Genomic DNA, 19,036 nt, shown 5'->3' with positions numbered 1-19,036 from the left:
ACTAAACATATATGACAATGCAATGAAAAACAGTAAGTACAGCAGTAATTAGGGCCCGCTGTAAACTGAGTACCCCCTGTACAACACTGGAATTGAAACAGAAGTTGGGATAATTCAAGAGAGATTCTCACATACTTCCAAAAATATTTTAAAAAGAAACAGTTGATGAATCACCTGGTCATTTTAATGGTTAATCTATTGTAGCAAATGCCATCAAATGCACATCCCTACAAAGTAGAAGCAAGTATCTGATTTATGATCAATTATGGTTCACAACTGTAGGGAGAGCAAAAATAAAAAAATAAAAAAGACAAATAGTCTATCCATCCATCCATCTTCTGAGCCGCTTCCCCTCACTAAGGTCCCGGGCGTGCTGGAGCCTATCCCAGCTGTCATCGGGCAGGAGGCGGGGTACACCCTGAACTGGTTGCCAGCCAATCGCAGGAAAAATAGTCTATAATACTAAACACTGAAATCACTGGCAACAACATAGCCAAGCAGAGAGACTGTTGGAATGAAGTTGACAGTTGAAACATCTTGAAAGAAAGAAATCATGTTTTCTGAGTGACTGTCTCTTCATGGTGGGTTTAAAACCTCTCAAACCTCTCTTGCAGACATGCTGGAGTCCAACAACCTTGTAACGTTTGAAGGTCTTCTCAACAGTTCGTCTTACCACACCTTCCTACTGGATGAGGAGAAAGGAAGACTGGTGGTGGGAGCCAAAGACCACATTTTCTCTTTCAACCTCCTTAACATCAGCAAAGACATCATACAGGTAAAACAAACCCTTCAGGGTTGTGTCTGGCAGACTTCCTGCGATCAGAGGCTAATGTACATCGGGCTTCTTGTTCGGTTTCGACTGGAAAGTCTCATTAATATTACAAGGCAGCACTGTCGCACGCCATCACACGCTGTGCCAGGCACGTTAGCCGCTCTATGTTCACCTGGATGAATAATAGAATAAATTGAAACAAAGTGGAGAACAAATCGCAGTGTGACCCTTTCAACCTGCATATACTGTATACACACACGCATGTATGCACACAAAATGAATGGTTCTTATGGTCTGTTTGGTTTGTGTTTGCAGATCCCTTGGCCGGCGTCTCCCATCAGGAGAGATGAATGCAAGTGGGCCGGAAAAGATCTCTCGGTAATAAAACTTTTTGTTCAAGTTGGGACAAGAAATAGGCTTGATAATCGAATCAATTTATTGATTCGCAATTACCAAAATATCTTAAATTTACTTGTAGTTAATTTTCTTAAAATTGCCATAACTATCCTCTTTGAACACAGTGTCTTCTTATGCAAAGAATAGGAAATAACTTTTACCACATTTCTTGACAGCGCATAATAATACCATTCATATTTTCAGCTATCATGCGGAGAACACACTGGCTCACTTGCCTCAGGTCTGATCGCAATCTCAGCAACAACTCGGAGACCAGCATTTGACCTTAATCACCACTAAAGCTTCCAGGATTTCCATTTAAAAGAGTGAAGCCTAGTAGATCGCCATTACGCCAGTGAAATCTGCTGAGATGATACCAAGCATGAACAATATGTAGAGTCATATTTTGAAAGATCATCCACACTACGGTGCATCGTTGTGCTGCAAAGCCATTTATTTGCAGTTAAATGTATTTATTAGAGTCCAAAGACCATAACCCACAACTTGATTCAGTGTTGACTGAATCTGCAGTGGTTACACTGGGATTATTGACTTCAGTTATATGAGAAAAAACTGAAGTGATCCTGACCCTTACTCAATCATGTTAGAAACATCATTGCAAGTCTGTCTTGTCATGAGTCAGACACTATAATCATACGGGTGGGACTATTGAAAACAAACACACTGTTCCAGTCGTTAACACTGACATAAGTCTCTGTGTCTCGCTTTATCTGTAGCATACTCGAGGCTCCACGTTAGAGCACTAAGATGTTATGCCTTAGGCCATGCCACTGTTTGTGCCTGAGCTCAAGATGGAGATTGGCCAGGACAAGACTTTTGTGTGAAGGATTTGAAGGACCATAAACTCCTTTGTGTGGTATCAGTAAACATGGCACAGATGAATAGAGTGGCCCAAAGGGTGTTTTAACCCTCGTAGAGGAAGAAGAACAGGGTGAGAATTTTAGTAGGATGAGTCTCTGGGATGTACTCAAAGCTACATAGTAGGGAGAAAGAAAATGCATACAAAAACTGTGACTTTATGTACCCAAGAGTGGAAAGATTCAGAAAATGTGATGTATCGTACTATTAAAGTGGGGTACACCCATACTGATAATCGGGCCAAATTTGATCATGTTTCCCTTTTGCAATCAAAATCAAATCAAAGATTGGAGGTCCTGATGCGGAACGCCACGTGATCAAACTGGAAAACAAGTTTGGCTTACTTCTTGTGTGCGCAGTGATAACAATGGGCTGATGACAATGCAGCAAACTGCTGCCATGAAATAAAGTTATCGTTAGCTTGCACTATTATAACGTTAGAGGAGAATAACACGTCGTCCATCTAATTCTATCAGCTAAGATTACCTGCTTGTTGTTGGCTATCTACAGACAAACAAGATTCAGAATATTTACTACCTTTAGGTCACAGTATCTTTCGTCGTAGTCACATACATAAGATGAAGCATACAGCTTGAAACGTTTGTCCATTTTTGTGGCAGGAGTTTTAGATGTCGCCCGGCAAATCTGATGGACTGGGATATGGTCATCTTCAATAGCTCTTGAAGACATCTTGTAGAAAACAAAGACATTGACGGTGCTTTGTTCCAGCTTAGACCTGTTGCCAAACACAAATAGGAGCAATAGGTTGTGTTGAATGTTTGTGTAACGTGTCTTATAAATCAACGTCATAAAAATGGCAAGGGGAAGCGTTTGAAACCACAATGTAGTTACCAGACAAGCTAACAGTTAGCCTCAATTCTTCTTATTCTTTTTCTTTGTATTTTTTGGCCATGCTTCCTCTCACAAGTCCGTCTGTGTGGGATCTCTCAACCATTTTGTTTAATTTATTTAAATTGGCAAACAAATTTAGAAATCAGTACGTCTGTACGGCGCTTTAGAGGAATGTTTAAACTTTTAACACACTGCATTACTTGCAGAAATTTACGTCATAAATCCTTGTGTGTAACAGCTGCAAAAGTCAGTGGCCGTCTGCGTATGACCCATTTAAGACAGATGAGCTTAGTTATGCATAATTTGTGACACTTTTTTTTTCTTTTGCTGCCCTTTTTAATATGTGATGACACAGTTAGTTTCATTTTAGGTCAGGTCTGCCTGCCATGTGCTGCATGAGCGCACAAGGAAATAAATATGCCATATGGCAGCGGCACAGTGGAAACAAACACATATGATGTTACATGCAAGGAGCGTTATAAATAATAAAATGGCTGTCTGCAAAATTAAGGGTTGTAAGTAACAAGACCTCTGTTAGATATAGACTGATATGAGTGTGTGCAGATTTTTTTCAACATCGGTCAATTGTTGTCTGTTTTAAATATCATCTAAGATGGCGCCTACCCGTGTGGATGCCTCGGTTACGCGGTCTCTAGTATTGTTTATCTTTTTGTGTTTTTCGTTCGTCTTTGGAGACATTACGCGACTCACTTACACAAGGGGAGACTTGCTAAACATGTAGCAGTATACTCCGGACTGTCTTTCACCAACTTTCGCAAATCCGGTCAGATGAAGATGTGTGTGTACCAACAAAGTCATTTCGCACATTCAATAACAACAAGCCGTGGTTCACTGCCAAACTTAAGCAACTTTGCTAAGCTAAGGCGGACGCATATCAAAGCGGGGATAGGGCTCTGTATCATCGCACTAGAAACCAGCTGACTAAAGAAATTAACATTGCAAAGAGAAACTATGCAGCAAAGTTGGGAAAACAGTTTAGCGCTAACGACTAAATCAGTCTGGAATGCATTACAATCGCTAACCAATTACTAGAGACGATCCCCCCAAGATGAAAACAATAGTAGACTAGCCGACGACTTGAACACCTTCTACTGCAGATTTGAAAAGGACACTTTCACACCCCACAGCCACACAGCCGTAACACAGACAACAATCACACCTCTGACTTCTGCGTTGACCATCCACGAACAGGATGTGAGATGCATCTTCAAACAACAAAAGATTAACAAAGCGGCAGCCCCAGACCTTGTGTCCCCATCCTGTCTCAAAGTCTGCGCGGACCAGCTTGCTCCAGTCTTCACACAAGTCTTCAATGGATCTCTGGAACAGTGCGAAGTACCATCCTGTTTCAAATGCTCCACCATCATCCCAGTCCCCAAGAAACCTGCAATCTCAGGTCTGATTGACTACAGGCCTGTCTCCTTGAGATCTGTGGTCATGAAGTCCTTTGAACGCCTCGTGCTGGACAACCTCAAGAGCGTCACAGGTCCCCTGCTGGACCGCCTACATTTTGCCTACCGAGCAAACAGGTCTGCGGTTGATGCAGTCAACGTGGGACTGCACTTCATCCTAGAACACCTTGACAGCGCGGGGGACCTACGCAAAGGATCCTGTTCGTGGACTTCAGCTCTGCGTTCAACACCATCATCCCTAAACTCCTTTCATCCTAGCTTCTGCAGCTCAGCGTCTTGCCTGCCATCTGCCAGCGAATTTACAGCTTTCTGACGGGCAGGACACAGCAGGTGAGGCAGGGGGAGGCCACCTCATCCACACGAAACATCAGCACTGGGGCACCCCAAGGTTGTATCCTCTCTCCGCTGCTCTTCTCTCTCTACACGAACGACTGCACCTCAACGAACCCGGCTGTCAAACTCCTGAAGACTTTCATAGGCCTCATCAAAGAAGGTGACGAGTCTGAATATCGACAGGAAATGGCGCGGCTCGAGCTGTGGTGCGGCTGACACAACCTGGAGCTGAACACGCTCAAGACTGTAGAGATAATTGTGGACTTCAGGAGGGATCCTTCACCACAGCTGCCCCTCACGCTGTCCAGCCGCCTTGTGTCAGCCGTCGAGACCTTTAAATTCCTGGGAATTACAGTCTCTCAGGACCTGAAGTGGGCGATCAACATCAACTCCGTCCTCCTGCGGCTTCTGAGGAAGCACGGCCTGCCACAGGAGCTGTTGAGGCAGTTCTACTCAGCGGTCATCGAATCAGTCCTGTGTTCTTCCATCATAGTATAGTTTGGTGCTGCTACAAAAAAGGACAAACTCCGACTGCAACGGACAATCAAAACTGCTGAAAAGATTGTCGGTACCCCCCCTACCAACCCTTGAGAACTTGCACGCTGCCAGAACTAAAACAAGAGCATGCAAAATCCTCTTGGACCCTCCACATCCTGGTCACCAGCTCTTCCAGCGCCTTCCCTCAGGTAGGCGCTACCGAACAATGCAAACTAAAACTAGCAGACATTCCAACAGCTTCTTCCCTCTTGCCATCAACTTCTTAAACAGCTAACTTACAATTCCACTGCAACATGCTGGCAATTTTTTGTCTTGAGTTTGTTGTCACATTTCTGTCGGGCCAATTATACATTACTTGTACACTCACTGTGGTAGTCTCACCACGCTGAACTATTTGCATATCTGTTGTTGACCAATACTGGCCACTCATGCCAGAGTAGCATCTGCACCACTCGCACACTGACTGAGGAGTATCTGCAGCATTTGCACAATCGACATTGTCCCAGATTATCACACTACTAGTCACCTTAAACTGCATACATTCCTTGAAGTCTCGGCACCCTTTGCACAATGGTCATTGCACCGGACTATTGCTATATTAGTCATTCAAACTGCTCTCAGTGCTAGAGGACTCTGCATCTTTTTGCACAATTGTCAAAAAAAAAAAAATTATTAAAATTTGTACCGGTATCACCATATTATTAGCAACCTTTTATTGACTGCTTTTCTCAATGTCTTTATGTCTCAAAAGTATTCTCTGTCAATTGACTGTCTGTTGTCCTACTAGAGCGGCTCCAACTACCGGAGACAAATTCCTTGTGTGGTTTTTGGACATACTTGGCAAAATAAAGATGATTCTGATTCGGGAAATTTATTCTAATTGCATAAGAAGTTACGCTAAGAGATCAACCATGATGTTCTGTGAAAGTGGGAGCCATATTTGTGTCCAATTGTAGAGGTGGACTGAGGAGCAGAATGTCAATCTGGTTTAAGAGCTACATGCACAATTACAACTGAGCATAGTGCACGCTTTGTGGGATTACACGAGATTATAGTTCTGTGTGATCTCAGATCGCTTATTGGATTTGCCTTTATTGTTTGGCCATCCCACAGATCAACAGTAACACATCTGCATGAGCCCCGGACAAGTCTGAAATGATCGCTTATTTTTGTCTTTATCCCTCAGAGAGAGTGCGCAAACTTTGTCAAGGTGCTGCAACCTTTCAACCAGACTCACCTCTATGTGTGTGGAACAGGAGCATTCCACCCAGTGTGTTCCTACCTTGAGGTGGGAAAGAAATTAGAGGTACATCTTTGATATTGCATAGCTTCTAAAATATCAACAAATGTTACAAAAGGTGCAAGAGGACCTGTATCTTTTAGTAATTTACATGACTCGTGGAACTCGTGGGTATGTATATGAGGTAGGAACAAAGAAACAAAAACACACAGAAAAGAACAATACAGATAGATACATAAAAATATATACCAATTTATGTCAAGTGATGAAGATAAACTGGTAGAACCAAAGGATACAAGCTTTGCAACAAACATGGATGCACAGCAATGAAGAAGGATTTTTAACACGTGGTTCAAATTTCTGGGTTGAGTCAATTTTGGAGTTACCAAAATGTAAACTTTCAGGAGGATTTACACAACTGCAAAATTTTGTGACGTATGGAATAGCACACACAATGGAAATGTTTTAATCTTAGAATTGAACACGAAGGGGGGGGGGGGGGGGGGGGGGGGGAAGACAATTCAAGAGGGGCACAGGAGTCAATGACAGGAGTCAATGACAGGAGTCAATGAACTGTATATCTCTCGAGCAAGGTGCAATTTAGAATAACGTACCTCATCTGACCGGGGGTGAGAAATGTACAACCAAAGTTGGAAAAGTCCACTCCAGTGACAACCCCACAATAAATGTAGCAGTCATTTAATTAACATTTTAATCCCCAATGACTGCAGACGGTGACTTTGTGTTTACTTCACTCAGGACAGCGTTTTCCGACTTCTGCCTCACATTGAAAATGGCAGAGGAAAAAGTCCCTACGATCCGAAACTGCTCACCGCATCCATGCTGATCGGTGAGTCCCAGGCAAGCCGGGAAAATCATTGAGCAGGTTTGACTCCCATAAAAAAAACCTGAGTCCTGAATACACCCTCTGCCTTTCTCCTTCATTGATGCTAAAAATGAAGGGTACAGGGCTAGTCTGTCATTCACACCAAGTGGATATGCTTTGTAGTTGCTATTTACACACTGGGAGCCCCTCATTGAGAAGACTAAACCACTTCAATCTGGATACCTTCTTTTTAGAGGTAGTTATGTGAGTGCCGTAGATGACACAGCTATTGTGTTGTGATAAGTGTTTAGTATTTGGTGAACAAAGTGCCAGACAGTCATCTGTCACCAATTATTGCCTGTCACTTTCTGTGACATCACACCATTTAACCTGTCAGATGGCTGCTTTCCAGCCTGTCACTCCTCATCGCTACTTTTCTGTCTATACTCTCTCCCACCTTACTATGGACACCCCCATTATTATGGACTCGGTTCTCGTCCCACCCATCCTTCCTTCGCTCTTCCTTTTCATATCGCTTTCATGCTCATGTTTTTTTTTATCTGTTATTTTCTTATCTCAGGAAAAGTAATTGTCAGTGGGAAAAACATACCCTTTAGTGTTTCTCCAAAAAGAGTCCATTGTGCTTACACTCATTTGTTTTCCTGTGCACTCAGATGGGGAATTGTATGCGGGTACATCGGCTGACTTCATGGGACGTGACTTTGCCATCTTCCGGACCCTTGGAAAGCATCACCCAATCAGGACAGAGCAGCATGATTCCCGCTGGCTCAATGGTGAGCTAACAGTTCCCTTTTGAAGTAAATTTGTGCACTATCATGCTGGAATGTGTATCCTTGCTTCCTAAAGCTGCTCCGACAATCATGGGGAACAAAAGTTCTGACCACATTTTTTAAGTAATACACATTTGACATGGCTATGTTTACACTGACGGAGCACAAACTCAAAGTAGAGACGTCAAAATTGCATGTAAATAATTGAACAACGGGTATTGAAAACACCAAACTTCCTGATAATAATAGATAATCATATATTATAATTATGTGTGTAGTTTAGTACATGCCTTTGCTTAATGTGCATCTATCTACGTGTGGGGTAGATCCCAGGTTTGTAGGTGTTCACCTGATTCCAGAGAGCGACAACCCCGAGGACGATAAAATCTACCTGTTCTTCAGAGAGAACGCCATCGACGGAGAACACACTGGGAAAGCCACACACGCTCGAATCGGCCAGCTCTGCAAAGTACGAACAATAGTTGTCTCTCCAACCTAGTCACACAAACTACATTATGTGAAGGGGCCTCCTTATTTGGGGGACACACACACACTTGACTGGTGTCTGAGAGGCTTGTATAATAGTTGCTGTCAGAGGTAGTTATCCATGGTTATTTTTGGATGTTAGTGGAGAGTGTCCTTTGTTGTGCAAAGCAACATCGTCCCATATGACAGAAATATGGGAAAAATACTGAATGCTGAAGCTGAGAGGAAAGGACTCTCCCCACTGTGATCACAGTAGCGCTGACTGGTCCACAAACAACATCTAGAACTCGGGGATGCTCCATCACTAGTCTTGATATTTAAAATAATGCTCTTAATTGCTCAGAATGACCTCGGGGGACACAGGAGTCTGGTGAATAAGTGGACCACCTTCTTAAAAGCTCGTCTTGTCTGCTCTGTGCCGGGAAGTAACGGCATTGACACACATTTTGATGAACTACGTGAGTTACCGTTGCATACATTGCACGATTCAGTGCAGTAATTGTAAATGTCTTTATTTGTTCCTCTCTTTCTGGCTTTCAGAGAATGTTTTTCTTATCAGCACCAAGGATCCCAAGAGCCCAATCATCTATGCGGTGTTCACCACATCCAGGTACTGTGGCTGACTGTGAAATAATTGCGTTGTAATAACTTATTTCACAGTTGAACGTTTTCTTTCCATACCATTAGCAACATCTTCAAAGGTTCAGCCGTGTGCATGTACAGCATGACTGACATCCGCAGAGCCTTTCTGGGGCCTTATGCTCATAGAGACGGACCCAACTATCAGTGGGTGCCCTTCCAGGGACGAGTTCCTTACCCACGGCCCGGAACAGTGAGTGTATTACTCTGAAAGAAATCCTTTCAATTTCTATAAATGGGACGATTGTGATAATGATTCACTTACCCCGCAGTGTCCCAGCAAGACGTTCGGAGGATTCGACACAACCAAGGACCTTCCCGATGAAGTAGTAGTCTTTGCCCGAAGCCACCCGGCCATGTTCAATCCTGTCTACCCGATCAACAACAGACCTATCATAGTTAGGACCGACGTGGACTATCAGTTCACCCAGATAGTGGTGGATAAAGTAGAAGCAGAAGATGGCCAGTATGACGTCATGTTCATAGGCACAGGTATGATAACTCACTGAAAGAGTTCAGAATTAAGCTTATTGTACAGCCGGACATACTGAGTATTGTATACTGTCGTTATGGACCAGATATAGGAACGATTCTGAAAGTGGTATCCATCCCAAGAGGCTCGTGGCATGACCTGGAGGAAGTGCTGCTGGAGGAAATGACGGTTTTCAGAGTAAGTTATTTTCTCCTCACATGTATTATCATTATCCTTGCAAGTGTTCTAAACATTACATATTGTGTGTTACAGAAGCCAACAGCCATCACATCTATGGAGCTTTCAACAAAACAGGTATTTATAATAAACAGAAAAATAATAATGCCAATAGACGTTTTAAAGACAACTGGTCTATCCAGTCGAGAAACAGCATGTGCCACAGAAAGAGATAAAGTCAGAGGCATTAATTCATATCATTTGATTTTAATGACTTGTTTTCACTTCATAGCATACTCAGGAAACAACCTCTTTTCTATGAGTAGTCAAAACATTTGATTGGGCCTTTTATTTCATGAAACAATGATGTGATTATCTGCAATAAGCCCATCAGCAGATTTCATCCTCAGAGCTAAGCTGTTACAACATTAAGATAAAAATTTGTTGCTATTGACTGGAAACGGTCAGGAAAAATAAGGCAGTCTAGTCACTTCACCAATCAGTGTTTAGAACCTTGACACAGATCATCCATGTTTTGTTGTTCTGAAAAATAAGAAGACATTTATCCATCCATCCATTTTCTGAGCCGCTTGTCCTCACAAGGGTCGCGGGAGCTATCAACGCTATCAACGCTATCCCAGCTATCAACGGGCAGGAGGCGGGGTATACCCTGAACTGGTTGCCAGCCAATCGCAGAGAAGACCTCTATATAATGTCTATTGATCTATCTGTGCAGCAACAACTGTACCTGGGCTCAGACATGGGTGTGTCTCAGATGCCTTTGCATCGCTGTGAGATTTACGGAAAAGCCTGCGCCGAGTGCTGCCTTGCGAGGGACCCCTACTGTGCATGGGATGGGACCGAGTGCTCCAGATATTTTCCCATGGCTAAGAGGTACAGGACATGTCTTTTACGGTCATATACAACCCCAATTCCAATGAAGTTGGGACGTTGTGTTAAACATAAATAAAAACAATGATTTGAAAATCATGTTCAACCTATATTTAATTGAACACACTACAAAGAAAATATATTTAATGTTCAAACTGATCAACCTTATTGTTTTTAGCAAATAATCATTAACTTGGAATTTTATGGCTGCAACACATTCCAAAAAAGCTGGGACAGGTGGCAAAAAAGACTGTTTGGAACATCCCACAGGTGAACAGGCTAATTGGGAACAGGTGGGTGCCATGATTAGGTATAAAAGGAGCTTCCTGAATTACTCAGTCATTCACAAGCAAAGATGGGGCGAGGTTCACTTCTTTGTGAACAAGTCCGTGAGAAAATAGTTTAGTTTAACAGTTTAAGGACAATGTTCCTCAACGTACAATTGCAAGGAATTTAGGGATTTCCTCATCTATGGTCCATATCATCATCAAAAGGTTCAGAGAATCTGGAGTAATCACTGCATGTAAGCGGTAAGGCCGAAAACCAACATTGAATGCCCGTGACCTTCGATCACTCAGGCGGCACTGCATCAAAAACCGACATCAATGTGTAAAGGATATCACCGCATTGGCTCAGCAACACTTCAGAAAACCAATGTCACTAAATACAATTCAGCGCTACATCCGTGAGTGCAACTTGAAACTCCATTTATCAACAACATCCAGAAACGCCGCCGGCTTCTCTGGGCCCAAGCTCATCTAAGATGGACTGATGCAAAGTGGAAAAGTGGTCTGTGGTCCGACGAGTCCACATTTCAAATAGTTTTTGGAAATTGTGGACGTCGTGTCCTCTGGGCCAGAGGAAAAGAACCATCCGGACTGTTATGGACGCAAAGTTCAAAAGCCAGCATCTGTGATGGTATGGGCCGTGTTAGTGTCAATGGCATGGTTAACTTACACATCTGTGAAGGCACCATTAAAGCTGAAAGGTACATACAGGTTTTGGAGAAACATATGCTGCCATCCAAGCAACGTCTTTTTCATGGACGCCCCTGCTTATTTCAGCAAGACAATGCTAAACCACATTCTGCACGTGTTACAACAGCGTGGCTTCGTAGTAAAAAAGTGCGGGTTCTAGACTGGCCTGCCTGCAGTCCAGACCTGTCTCCCATTGAAAATACATAAAGCAAGAATGGGAATGAATTCCACCTACAAAGCTTCAACAATTAGTGTCCTCAGTTCCCAAACGTTTATTAAATGTTGTTCAAAGAAAAGGTGATATAACACAGTGGTAAACATGACCCTGTCACAGCTTTTTTGGAACGTGTTGCAGCCATAAAATTCTAAGTTAATAATTATTTGCTAAAAACATATAAAGTTTATCAGTTTGAACATTAAATATCTTGTCTTTGTAGTGTATTCAATTAAATATAGGTTGAACATAATTTGCAAATCATTGTATTCTGTTTTTATTTATGTTTAACACGTCCCAACGTCATTGGAATTTGGGTTGTAAGAGATCAGGGTTGGGGGGGTTAGTGAATGTTCCAAAGGGGCCCACATGAGAAACTGGAATGGTCATTAAAAAATCATGTCAACAATGTGTGTAATTTTTTTCTACCCTTTTTAAAATGTGCTGGCATTTTGACCACAACCAGCTTCCAAATAATAAATCATAATATAGCTCGAGGCGGCATGGTGGGCGACTGGTTAGCACATTTGCCTCACAGTTCTGAAGACCGGGGTTCAAATCCCAGCCCCGCCCATGTGGAGTTTGCATGTTCTCCCTGTGCCTGCGTGGGTTTTCTCCGGGTACTCCGGTTTCCTCCCACATCCCAAAAAAACATTCGTGGTAGGTTGATTGAAGACAATAAAATTGCCCATAGGTGTGAATGTGAGTGCGAATGGTTGTTTGTTTATATGTGCCCTGCAATTGGCTGGCGACCAGTTCAGGGTGTACCCCGCCTCTCGCCCGGAGATAGCTGGGATAGGCTCCAGCACGCCTGCGACCCTAGAATCACCTTTTAGTGAGGATAAGCGGAACGGAAGATGAATGAATGAATGAATATAGCTCGATCGACAGACTGACAAAGTGGTTAAATATAATATGCCTGACAGTGATACAATGATGAATTACAATACACCCAATATGCACAGTATATGAAACTGTTGATGTGGGCATTATGAGGCCAAATCCCTCTGGCCCTCTTCCCTCCACTGTGCAAGAAATAAGAATGTTGCTAACACAAGGATCACTGTTGGCATTGTTGGTAGTATCTGTTTTTGACAAAGAATCGCTGGGGGGGGTCGTAAAAGTAATTAAATATAGCAAAAATGTCACCAAGTTGGCAGACAAGTCGTAGCAGTTGCGCACTTGTACAGTCCACACGTGCACATCAGAATAAAAGTTATAGTTTACATTTTATTTTGACTTCTTAACACTGCGGGGGCCAGTCAGAGACTCTGGCTATACCTTGCCCAGGTCTCTACTACATCCTGCACCAAGACATGCATGGAGATTAATTTTAATGCGAACAGAGTTGCTATTATTTTTGCTGATAACTACCAGATGGAAGGTTTATTTTGCCAAGAAGCAAACACATTTGAGCAGTTATCTTTTGATCAGGCTGAAGAATTTAATGAGAAAGATTCAATTAGAGATGTAGTCATGAAAATTCCAAAATGATCACGCTGTCGGTATTTTCATGATATTGCTAAAATAGACTGACACACGAACCGAAAGCAGTGAACAATTTCAGCAAGACAACTCAAAATGTACTTAAAATGATTATGACAACAGTGATGCATTTAACTTAAGGCAACATTTTGGGTGGTGATCACAGAAATGAGTCATATGATTATCATTAAGCTATAAACAATTTCATGCCAAAATTCAATATTCACGTTACAGTGCAAGTTGTGTTCAGATTGTTGGAAAGTTGCAATATAGCCTGTTGTACTGAACATATGAATATTTGGGGTCAGTATGAATAGGACAAGAGATTCTCAGTGTTGCGAAAACTGTTTTACTCCCACTCAAAGCTCCACGGGGCTTATTGATTTTAACACTCAACAGTAACTTTATGTTGAAAAATCAGCCTTCATTACCAACAGAGCGAAGTCAAACGGCAACCTCGGGATTCATGATCTACACAAGTGTAAAGGTCAGTGCTGACTGCCCTTTCTGTTTTCACAGGAGAACAAGGAGGCAAGATATCAGGAACGGAGACCCTCTCACGCAATGTTCAGATCTGCAGCAGAACGGTACAATGATGAGAATGATTAAGCTCTAATTAAATATGTTGGTTTTATTTTGACTGATTGATCACATCCTTCTCTAAAAAAATCCAGCTGTAAACTGAAACAACCAAATGAGTCTGTAGTTCCACAATGTGCTTTTAAATTGAAATTTGATACAATTAAATGAGTGTGATGAAAGGACTGAAGCATGTGAGTGATGTTATCTTTTTGGTGGCATAGTCAGTCAGTATTTGCATATGCAGAAACTGGACTAAGGCCAGGTTCACACAAAGATAATCGGACTGTTTTTGTCCCATGTTTTGCTCCTTCCAGACCAAGGATGACAAACACCAGACTATCTTATGCTTTATAAGATTATCCTAAAATAATCCTGTTGTCTGAGGTGTGTTAAGAATGAATTTGTACCAATAATAGGGTCAGAAACTGGTTTGGGCCAATGTTCAATATTTACGACCAACGATCTTCATGTGCGTGGAGAAAGTTAACATCTCCCGAGTCATGACTGTGAATTGTGACGTGAAACGGAATGTAGTCAATCAAGAAGCGACCTGACTGATGAACAAGGAAGCGGCCGTAAATAAAAACAAACATGTCATACCCTATTTCGTATTTTGTAAAAGTAGGTTCACCAGAAGGCAGTATTTTCCAAAGCAAGTCTTTTCATTGACATCACCATTCTGCAACACTCCCACCTTCGGCAACACTCGAGAAACAACAGCGCAACATATCCAGTAGTCTTTCTTCTTCGTTTTTATTAGATCACGTTTGATCATGCAAGAGTTCTGTCTTGGCGAACTACATTCAAGATCGGTGGTGTAACAGAATCTCTACGCAACAACTAAAATTGTTAAATGCCTGATTTTTTTTAATCTTTATGTTTGAGGTCTGTAACAGCTCTTTTAATATTTGAAAAATCCTTACATGTACCAACTAAGGCATATAAAAAAGACATTTACATCGAAGGTGGCAGTAATACATATTTTGCCAAAGGCTCCTTCAACATTAAAATTATATTCAAATAATATAAAGATGAGTGAGTATCGTCAATTTGGTAGAAATGGAAGTCACTCTCTGAAGGTTTGCAAGACAAACCAGTAAAAGTCCTAAAAGCATAACATACTAAATATACAGTGTGCGGATTAGTCTGGACTCATTAACCGTGGAATCTAAGAACTCTAAAACAAGTCACAAGCTATCTTTGATGAGTAATAAGTCGTATTACTAAATTACCTACTTTGGTTCCTGTGTCTATTCTATTCATTACTAATCTGAGAGTCCAGTGTATACTTGAAGAGATCAGCAGACCTTTTGTTTTTGGATATTTGGAGAGTAAAAGTGTCCATCTGAAAACTTGGCAATTGGCAATCTGTGATGACTAGGTAAAGACACACTAGCCTTTAACATTTTCCTATGTCAAGCCAACGTACCATTCAAATGATTTGGTAAAATGACCATATAACATTACAGTGCAGAGATTAGTTGAGACGGCAACACGTGTTTCACATTGTGCAAAATTGGTCTATGGACTATATTTCCAACATCAGCCAGAATGTCTTTATGCTTTTCAACTCAAGTCAGTCCAGTGAGTTATGAGCTATGAAATGAGGTATAAACGTGATACTTACGGCATACGCTCTGATTATTTGTTTTAGATGAACTCGGTGAGCAGAAAACCCTGGAGGACAAGAGCATCTACGGTGTGGAGAACAGCAGCACCTTCCTCGAGTGCAGCCCCAAGTCGCAGCGAGCGCTGACTTACTGGCAGTTTCAGCACTCTCCTGACGAGCGCAAACAGGAGGTGGGCACTTCCTCGACACATCTGAGTGACTCAATTCAATTTTTGATTTCAAGTGGCACAGACTGAAATGTGTCATGGCAGCATATATAGAAAGCAACATGCAAAGAATCAGATATCATCAGATCAGAATCAGGCCTCTTCTGAATGTGGATAAAAAACTTATCGGATATCAGTCAATGTGAGTGCAGCGTAAATTCGCAGATCGGATATGCACAGTCGATGCGAACTTGACGTCTTGACGTGGTGTATACTGCACGTCCTGGTTACCCTTTTCAAGGTATACCACGGTTTCCAAAAGTCACTGTTTCAAATGGGCTAAAACCTTTCATCAACGGTATTAGCTGTGTGTGTGTTTTTTTTTTTTTTTTATTATTACTTTTGAGTCATCAATGCAGGCAAAGCGACAGCCCCTCCCGTTGTCAGTAAGCTCGTCGCTAAAACCTTTCATCATCGGTATTAGCTGTGTGTGTTTTTTTTTTTTTTTTTTTTAATTACTTTTGAGACATCAATGCAGGCAAAGCGACAGCCCCTCCCGTTGTCAGTAAGCTCGTCAAAAAGGTTTTGGGTACCGCTATCTGCTACCAGAATCTGAACAACAGCTAAAGCCTACAGAATTAAAAATAGTATAAATGTACTACTACATTATAGGAATAAGCAAAATAATTGCTGATGACCAGTGAAATGATGTTGAGATTACCCTCACTTTAATGAATGGTGACAAGAATCATCCAATAATGACTAAACTTTACGTAAAGTTTAAGTGTTTAGTTAAATTCATTCCCTTCCCATGCTTTTATCGCAAAACATATTTTCCATTAAAATGAATGGAAATGCAATGAATATGTTCCAGTCCCCCCAAAATACATGTTTTAAATTTTTTTTTTAATGAAGACTGTAGCAGACAATTATAAAATGAAGTCCTAAAAATTTAATAGAAGAGAGTGTAAATATGAAAGTAAATGGAAGCAGACAATCAAAATAATCAGATACAGGCAATAAATTGGAATTTTCCGTTTCAGGATCACATATTGCCATTGCTTATTTGAAAATCTTTTTTTCTCCAGATCAAATCAGAGGAACGTTTTATCCGCACAGAACAAGGTCTGTTGATCCGCACGCTCAACAAGAAGGATTCCGGCATCTATCTGTGCCAAGCAGTGGAGCACGGCTTCATGCAGACGCTTCTAAAGGTGACCTTGGAGGTGATTGACACCGAACACCTCGAGGATCTGCTCCACGGTGACGACGAGGCTGCCACCAACGCGTCGGTGCAGGACCTCCTGCCACCTCGAGAGACGGACAATCACAAGCTGTGGTACCGAGACTTCCTGTCTTTGGTCAATCACCCAACTCTGAACAGCGTGGACGAGTTCTGCGAGCAGGTCTGGAAGCGGGAGCGCAAGCACAAGAAGCAGAAAGCTCACCTGGTGCAGCACCAGCAGAAGGCGGTGCTGAATGTCCACAACCACATGAACAATCAAGGCCTGGCAGCCAAGTGGAAACATCTTCAAGAGAGGCAAAAGGGGCGCAACCGCAGGACCCACGAGCTGGAGCGGGCGCCCCGCAGTGTCTGACCCAGAAACCTTGTCTGAAAGCACACCCCCGATTCTCATTCTGTGTCCCTCATGGCTGTTCCCATTAACTGAGCTACAGACTCCTTCCGCAGTAACTGGCTTGAAAGCATATTTCTTCCGCCCCAAAATGCCAGCTGCTGTGTTCCATGCACGGGCGTAGCGGCGCTGAGGAGTGTTGTGTCACAGCAGACCGTCGGGGGCATGTTATCTCAGCTGGCCTCAGCTGCTTCGGGACACTTGTGTCAAATAGCGCAAGAAGTGAACACACAACCCACCTCGTGACATTCGGGGGGGCTTCGTGGGATTGCGAGTCCAATGACAATTTACTGTCGACGACACGTACGCGACTGAACTGGTGGAGGTGACGTGGCTTCACAAAGGTGCAGATACAAGCACAAGGCGACAGCCCGAGCATTGCACGACACTGGGGAGCAACGCAACATCACCACAAATATGTAGCTGAACACGTGTAAATACTGTATGACATACTAAAAGGGAGCGTCTCGCATTTTTTCATGTTGTTTCCCCTAATAGAGATTTATTTAAGAAGCCATTTTGTACTCGTCTGTGTCTGCGCCATAGATAAGCTTCACAAACAAAAGACGTTGTATGCTTCTGTTTCGTCCATCTCATCAGATTTTTGCCGGCGTTCTGTAGGAGTCCTCAAACGCGTCATCTGTGTGCATGAAATGCGACAAGTTCTCCCGACATTTAATATAACCTTATACTACCTGTATATTTATTGCTGATACTCCTATGTGCATTGTGAAAATACTTTTATTAGAAAAGTCTTCATTTTGCTTTATGGGACCAAGGGTATTATCACAAATACTTTAGGACTGGAAATATCAAGATGATATTTGTCAACAATGGTAAAAGACCTGCACTGAGCAATAACACAATACTCCTTTGCTATGTATTGCTTCATTAAAAACCTTCAGTCTTTCTATGAAGCACACGCACAAGCTGGAATGTAGCTGTGAACATGATGTAAATAGAGATGATATTCTCATTGTTTGAGGACATGGCCTGCTTGTGCATGTGACTACTATTGTAGCGTTCCCATTTCACTACGGCAGTAATGTACTTGAACCACAGTGAGCACACAGTACACGACATTAACGTAGATATTATTTCTTGAGTGTATAATTACCGTCTTATTAAAAGGGGTGGGGTGTATAAAGAAGATTTAATCTGAAATGTCCACACACCAGCTAACGTGATACCAAGCAACAATGTATATAGAAACAAATGTGCAGCACATCAGTATGTCGTCTTTGGAGCGTTCTAAGCCTTATCTACCATAGTGACAGTGGCAGATGAGAAACACAATATAAGCAAAATAATAACAGTCTATTTCAGACAAAGTAAGATGACGATCCTAAAGAGAAAATATATGATTCCAAGTGATGATATCAAGTTCTGCTGCTGTTTTGGCATGGTGATGTATTCTACTGTTCCAATAAATGTCTCTTCATAAAATAATTCTTTCATTAAGTGTCTTTTTCCATTTACAGTATCCTCCTCTCGTACTAATAATTTACAGCCACTGCTATTTACCCATCCCTAATTGCATAACTGATTTTATGTGATAAATCATATTGAAGACTACCAATTCACAAAATGTGAATAGCAAATGAGTTTTATGCAGAGAACCAGGCAGTAACGGCCTTACTGTATGATGATATGAAAGAAATCATAGGCGATATGAAGAATGCA

The 19,036-nt window shown here is 42.0% G+C and overlaps 1 protein-coding gene across 1 annotated transcript in view; it reads left to right on the top strand.

The window, feature by feature from the left end:
• The window catches only part of sema3ab (sema domain, immunoglobulin domain (Ig), short basic domain, secreted, (semaphorin) 3Ab), a 30,588-nt gene extending 11,786 nt beyond the window's left edge, over nt 1-18,802 (top strand). The window contains exons 2-17 of the mRNA XM_061773238.1: nt 615-775; nt 1,088-1,150; nt 6,350-6,469; nt 7,163-7,253; nt 7,904-8,023; nt 8,347-8,489; nt 8,850-8,964; nt 9,047-9,116; nt 9,194-9,338; nt 9,418-9,637; nt 9,724-9,815; nt 9,891-9,932; nt 10,531-10,688; nt 13,881-13,948; nt 15,598-15,743; nt 16,808-18,802. Coding sequence (XP_061629222.1) covers nt 615-775; nt 1,088-1,150; nt 6,350-6,469; nt 7,163-7,253; nt 7,904-8,023; nt 8,347-8,489; nt 8,850-8,964; nt 9,047-9,116; nt 9,194-9,338; nt 9,418-9,637; nt 9,724-9,815; nt 9,891-9,932; nt 10,531-10,688; nt 13,881-13,948; nt 15,598-15,743; nt 16,808-17,317 — 2,264 coding nt within the window. The 3' untranslated portion in view covers nt 17,318-18,802. The remainder of the gene's footprint in view (nt 1-614; nt 776-1,087; nt 1,151-6,349; nt 6,470-7,162; nt 7,254-7,903; nt 8,024-8,346; nt 8,490-8,849; nt 8,965-9,046; nt 9,117-9,193; nt 9,339-9,417; nt 9,638-9,723; nt 9,816-9,890; nt 9,933-10,530; nt 10,689-13,880; nt 13,949-15,597; nt 15,744-16,807) is intronic.
• The last annotated feature ends 234 nt before the right edge of the window (nt 18,803-19,036 follow it).

This window comes from Phyllopteryx taeniolatus, chromosome 5, assembly GCF_024500385.1.
Source record: "Phyllopteryx taeniolatus isolate TA_2022b chromosome 5, UOR_Ptae_1.2, whole genome shotgun sequence".
Classification (NCBI taxonomy): domain Eukaryota; kingdom Metazoa; phylum Chordata; class Actinopteri; order Syngnathiformes; family Syngnathidae; genus Phyllopteryx; species Phyllopteryx taeniolatus.
The sequence above is the reverse complement of the archived record's forward strand: the minus strand, read 5'-3'. Positions and strand labels throughout refer to the sequence as shown.